Here is a 6,512-nt window from a genome sequence, read left to right on the forward strand (position 1 = left end):
GTTTCCTAGGATTAGATGCAAACCACAGACATAGGAATTAATAGACGAGAAGATAAAGGCGAGGGGTAAAATCAACTGTTGAAGAACGAAGGGAGTGAAGATGACTGTGATTCGTCAATAAATCAATCTGACAGTAAATAGGCATCTCGCATTATAATATCACCATTTACTTCTTAAAAGTAAAATCTGCTTTGAATGAATAGACATTTTTACATGGGAGCGCAAATTACTCGCCACGTTATGAACAAATTTGCGAAGTCCAAATTCGGCAAAGTAAGGCAGCTTCTATATTCAGAGTTGTAGTTAGTTTCAGAGTATTTAGTTAAGACACTTTTATAAATGTTCATAATTTACTTCCCAGCAACCAACCAGCTTTGTGTTTCGCGTCCAGACGTTTCTCGATGTGATAGTAACAACTGATTCATATTATACGATGTGAATATGCTTAAAATAAAATAAAATAATGCTTATATATGGAATGTAATACGACAATTGGGTTTATTCTCTTTGTTCGCATCTATTTTTACCAGTTTTCATAGTACAAGTAAACATTTTGCCGTGTTATTTCGTAAAATGAACCGATGATGCCTCGACCATAGTTCGCACAAGAATGATGACGTCACGTTTTCAAATATCACTTGAGGCCGTACGCGAGCCCAGCCGGCTCAATGGAACCGGTATGGGGAGTGGGGATAATACGCTTTTAATCACTTAGGGCAGGTCTACTAATATTCATATGTCTATGATGCAAACGGTGTTTTGTTAATTTTTTTGAGTGTTTACGAAGTTTTATATTTTTGTTGGTGGTAAAGATTTCTTGGATGCAAGTTACACCTTTCTATTAACATTGGTAATCTTAATTTCTTGAGTCTATCTTCATATATTTTTATTTTTAAAAACGGTTTACACATAGTTCCCGTGAGCTCTTAGGCCATAGGCCCATTGTGCTATCTCCCATTTTACCTCAATCCTTTAACAACAACCCAGTCCCTTTAGTAAAGTTCACCAGGGTTGTCATTGGGTATGTGGCTATGTCTTCTGGTTCTACTGTATGTCTCCCCAGGTATCTGAGCCTAGTTCCCACCAGGTCAGGACATTGGCACCATAGCTGAATTGGAGTCTCTTCATCCTCTTTACATTTCCTGCATCTATTGGTGTTTTCCACTCCCAATATCTGCATGTGTCTCCTGAGATGGCAGTGTCCCGTTAGTAGTCCTACCAGTTCCCTCAGTGAGTTTCTGTCCATATCGAGTAGTTTCTTGGTTCGTCTAGGGTCTGGTCCTTTGGATTGTCTCATTCCAGGTGACCTCTCCCATTCTTTGCGGTGCTGGGATTTGACCCACCTATCAATGAGTAATTTTGTGTGAGCTCCTAAGGTTATTTAACCTTTTTGTTGCCGAATATTTACTTAGTTTTTAATATTTCGCTATCGCTTTCCACACATCCGTATCATTAACTAGCGTCCTTGAAATTAAAATTATAATTATTATTTTAAAGTGAGTAATACATGTACATTACAAAATAAAACACAATGTCTAGAAATTGTTACATAGTTAATGACGAATCTAATATGCTTCATTTTCTAGGTTCTCCGACTTCTGAGCACCGTGCTTGACTTTGACCAGACGGAATGCGAGCGTGCCGGACTCGGGCGTGCACCAGTCCCGGGCACGGCCGGACACGGCGTGGCGGATTCCCTCGCCCAGGAGTTCATCAAGTTCCTGGAGAAGGAATCCCGGCCGCAGCTGAAGGTGGGGCTGCCCAATCTGCTGCATCTGGGACAAGCTCAAGGTGATTAGTATATTACAGTTTTGTGCTTCAGCGGATTAGAGCCAGATTTCAATACATAGTTTTGTGCTTCCACAGATTAGAACCTAACAGTTGTGCTTCAACGAATTATAACCTGATTATCGAATACATAGTTTGTGCTTCATGTGATTAGAGCCTGATTATTTTAAAACATAGTTTTGTGCTTCCACGGATTAGAGCCTGATTTTCAAATACATAATTTTTTGCTTCAACATATAGCCTTATAATCAAATACTTAGTTGTATGCTTTAACAGTTTGCTGATGTTATTTGGATCAATAATAATAATTAGATAATTTCTGCAGCATCATCATTATCCGTGGCTCTATCCTATTCACTTCCTCTTGGGTACGCTCGAAATAAACCATCTACAGGCCAGAAAGGATGTGCAGATTGCTACACATTTCTTCAGACTGATTTGTCGATGGTTTTAAAACTTGGTTACCATGAATACCATTCATTTCTATGTTCCGATGGTTATCTCTGTCACCGACAGCATAGACAGTTTTATATCCCAGCCTGCAGAACTAACTTGCCAATGGTCATGCCGATGGGGAGGGCAATCTTGCTGTTGAACCGAATCAATTCAGAAATCAACATATTTAGCGTCAATGAAGCCGCTCTTAAATGGCAAGTTTTATTACTGCTAATATAGTTGATACCTACTGTTTTAATTGCTTTATAGTTTATCTACAAAATATAATTATGTTTATATAAATTAATGTTTTTAAAATAATAAATTGAATTGAGTTGAAAGTGTCAAAATTAGAAATTGGCGCTGATCAACAATTTGTTAACCTCTCAGATATAGAATTTTATTTATTATGTGTCCCTTTGAGAACTGTCAAAACGTGATAATTTTTGTGTTATTTACGAGTTTTACTAAAATCTTCATAACTCACGTTTTGGGAAACGTAGCCTCATTCTAAAAAATGTTTTGGAAAGATTATGAAATCCACTATCGCATTGTGTTGTTATACGTAAATATTTGCGTTTCTAAATATACATTTTATGAAAACGTCAAAAATATGTAAAAATCACTTACCATTATTTCAAAGCCTTGAAAAATGTACTTTTTTCTGAGTAGCATAAAGGAATAACACTTTATATATTGAAGAAATATATTTAAAAACTATTTGTCACCTCAAAATATTAACCGTCCAAACTAAAATATTTTTAATAAATTATTTAGAAACGCAATAAATTATTAACGAACATCTTGACAGTTTCAATCGGCTTAGATAATGCACCTCTACGTTCCATAGATATTCTTGAATACAGACGCATAGCGTTATTCATTATCGATACTCTATTTTTTAAATCATGGCAATCTGTATACTAGTGATGGAAATAAATCAATTTTTGTAAAATCTCGCGCGTTTACGTTAAAAGACGTTCTAATGTCTTGAACGCTATTATCATATTTACGTCTTTTGATGTTCTAATGTTCTGAGTGGTTAAACATCAAATGTGACCAAACTTTAAAGCAACCAAACCCTTTATTTCTACCTTTTGCTTTGAAATTTTAAAATTGTCCAACTAAACTATGCGTTCAATTTACTTTCTAATGTTCAATACTACCATTTTTTTCTCTTTTTTTACAGGTCCCAACTCTCCGAATCTCTCAACAAAAGCTGACAGTCCCTCTGGTATCGCTTCCCATCAAACGAGATCATCAAGTTCCCCTTTCCAGCCACAATCAGCACATCCTCAACAATCAGCACAGATGACTAAACCGGTCCTACCAATAGTGGTACCTCTGGCGATCGACAATCCGATAATCACAAATGCAAATTCAAACAGTCCCGTTACAGTCAGTTCTACTAATAGTGATACGGGTTTAAATAACCCGGGGGGTAATGCCGTATTTAATATGGGTGGTTTTAGTCTTTTCACGCCTATAGCGAACCCGGATCTTGTTGTGAATCAGACGCGAAATAGTGAAGGCGCTATTCTGAAGAATGTGCTTAAGGACGCGTAGATTATGACTAACTAAAATGATACGGGTTCCAATAACTGGGGGTAATGCCGTATTTAATATGGGTGATTTAAGTCTCTTTACGCTGAGCATCCTAAATCAGCTGCAAAATAGCAAAGACGCGAATTATTGAATAATTTGCTTAAAGATGCGTAGATTGTGACAAACTAAATTTTTATAAGGTTTTTTTTAATCATTTAGCTGCGTAAATAGATTCTTACGACTTGTAGATGTTGGGAGAGATTTTGGATCATTTTTTTGATATTCTTAAATTGTGATCTGTACCAGTTTCAACTAAAACTGATGTCGCTAATTTGCTTGAGACCTTTTGACTCCTAGGCCCCAAACAGGCCAATGAAATGGATAATCTGTTCAAGACAGAATTTCAATATTTAAAATTATTAAAGTTGAAATCTCAAGCAAAGACAGGGGTATTCAAGTTACAAATCTCTTAAGTAAAGGTGATACCAATTACATGATTCAATTTATAATAACAGGTGCTGAAATTTTTTTATTACAAATTATTTTTAATGGAATTCAATATATAAGCACTCATTAATAGTTCATTTCAAAAAATGCTGTATCACAATTCAATATTATTAATATCTGTTGTCAATGATTCTAATACAGCTTCAAAAAGTAATATTTATTGATTTCTGTAGTTTTCTACTCAACTCCTCATTTAATTTAATTTTTTTCCATAATTTTACTAACCCTTTTGCTGCCAACTGCATTATATGGTGCGCGAATAATCCTTAAATCTTTGAAACCGCATTAAATGGTGTGCGAATAATCCGTACCTCTTGTATGTTTTTAGGAAAGAAAGAAATGTATGACTGGAGAAAAAAAAACTTTTAATTTTGTAAATATTGTATTTTATGTCACGAAATGAGATTCTTAACTATTGTTTTTGTAATTATTTCATTTAAGGTGAAGCACTACCAGTAATACAAAATCATGTGTTTTTGGCTTGAATATTTGATCCCTTAGAAATTTGTAGATGCTTTAATTAAATACTGCAAGTAAAACACATTGTGGTCTTTGAAACAATCAAATATTTCACAGTCAAAGTCTTTTTATAAGCCGAGAAGAAATAAAGTATCAGGTCTGTAAAAACTGCTTTAAAGATCAAAATTTCCTACTTACGAACGTCTTTTCGGCCATGCATTCATTCAATTACGTAGCAAATTAAGTTCTTTTCAAAATGATCATAAAATATTTATATGCCTGAACTTCCGCAAAATAAAATAAAAGCCAGATGTTTTTTCTTCCATAAATCAAAACTGGCGCCTGTCGTTAAACAGGAATTTAAACCTTATCGCCATCTACATAAGAAGTGTTATTGGTAGCGGCCTGATTCAAAATGTTACATGACTTAAGTAATTTTTTCTGACAGCTAATATTCTGAAATCTAAAAATATATGTTTTTAACCTGTTCACTGTCAGTAGCATCATATGATGCGGAAATAATCAAAATATCCGGTGCTTGTGTTAATCGTTTTAATAGAAAATAGAATGAAGATTACGCCTCATATTGAATATCAGGTATGTTTTTTTAACAAAATTAGCTGCTAATCGCATCATATTATGTGGTGTATGAATAATTTATGGCCCCAGTGCTAGGCACATCTTTCTATGTGTTCACTTCAAAGAAAACTATCTAAATCTGATATTGCATATCCATCGGGAACCTCTTTGCCGCTAACCGCATTATACGGAGCGGAAATAACTTTCATCTTTCCAATGATGCTCTCCAGTGTTATGCACACCATAAATTAAAATAGTAATTCAGCGTACACATGATGTTCCATATCAGCAACAATTATTTTTTAACCTATTCACCGCTAGGCAAGTCATATGGTGCAGAAATATTTCTCCAGTGCAACGGAAATCTAATTATGTGTTTCTATTTAAAGAAAGCAGAATGCAATTTACGCCTATTATATTATAAATGCCAGAAAAATCGGTGTAAAGTTTAATATGCATTACTTCAACCCAAAAAAATACAGTTTTGTGATGACTTGAAATTATTTTGTTGTTTAATTTTATCATATCCAAAATTGCCTTCATTTGTACATAAATATTTATTTTATAAATTCACATTTGTTTCTGTATAAAATGACAAACACTTTTTTTCGCATTTTGAAACATTATGCCCTTCTTGTTATTTTGTGTTTAACAATGTATTATTTACTTGATTTAGAATTAATATTTAGTATATAACATATTAATCTTATAATATATAAATAAATAGATTTTAAAATACAAAAGGCATCTTTTAACAGCTAAAGTGTGCCATAAATAAAGTAATTTAATTAATATGTTTTTCTGTACTCATTAAAATACAATAATTAATTAATAATTTCATTAAATTTTTAAACTGAATATTATTTTCAATAACCAATAAAATTATTAATCATAAATACAACATTCCAATCAATATATTAAATAATTCAAGTAATATTTCAGTTTGTACCCGATACTATGAAAATGATGTTAGTTCCCACTGCTTTTTTGTTTTGTATATGTATGAAATTAATATAATATGTAACTAATGTAAATATTATTTTTATCTTTAATAAATAATTGAACACGCCTCTTTATGTTTATACTACCTTTCTTCACATTCATCATTACACAAAGCGGTTTCCGATTTCTGTAAAAACCGGTTTCCAACAAATAAATCTTTGCAACCCTTCGACGGCCTTTGTTTTCGAGGGGTATGG

At 33.5% G+C, this 6,512-nt stretch overlaps 1 protein-coding gene across 1 annotated transcript in view; it reads left to right on the plus strand.

Moving 5' to 3' along the window:
* Positions 1–6,289, plus strand: part of Gmap (Golgi microtubule-associated protein) — a 147,371-nt gene extending 141,082 nt beyond the window's left edge. The window contains exons 8-9 of the mRNA XM_089649631.1: positions 1,587–1,791; positions 3,413–6,289. Coding sequence (XP_089505757.1) covers positions 1,587–1,791; positions 3,413–3,789 — 582 coding nt within the window. The 3' untranslated portion in view covers positions 3,790–6,289. The remainder of the gene's footprint in view (positions 1–1,586; positions 1,792–3,412) is intronic.
* Positions 6,290–6,512: the final 223 nt, after the last annotated feature.

This window comes from Hesperophylax consimilis, chromosome 30, assembly GCF_061612785.1.
Source record: "Hesperophylax consimilis isolate HC1 chromosome 30, BYU_Hcon_1.0, whole genome shotgun sequence".
NCBI lineage: Eukaryota > Metazoa > Arthropoda > Insecta > Trichoptera > Limnephilidae > Hesperophylax > Hesperophylax consimilis.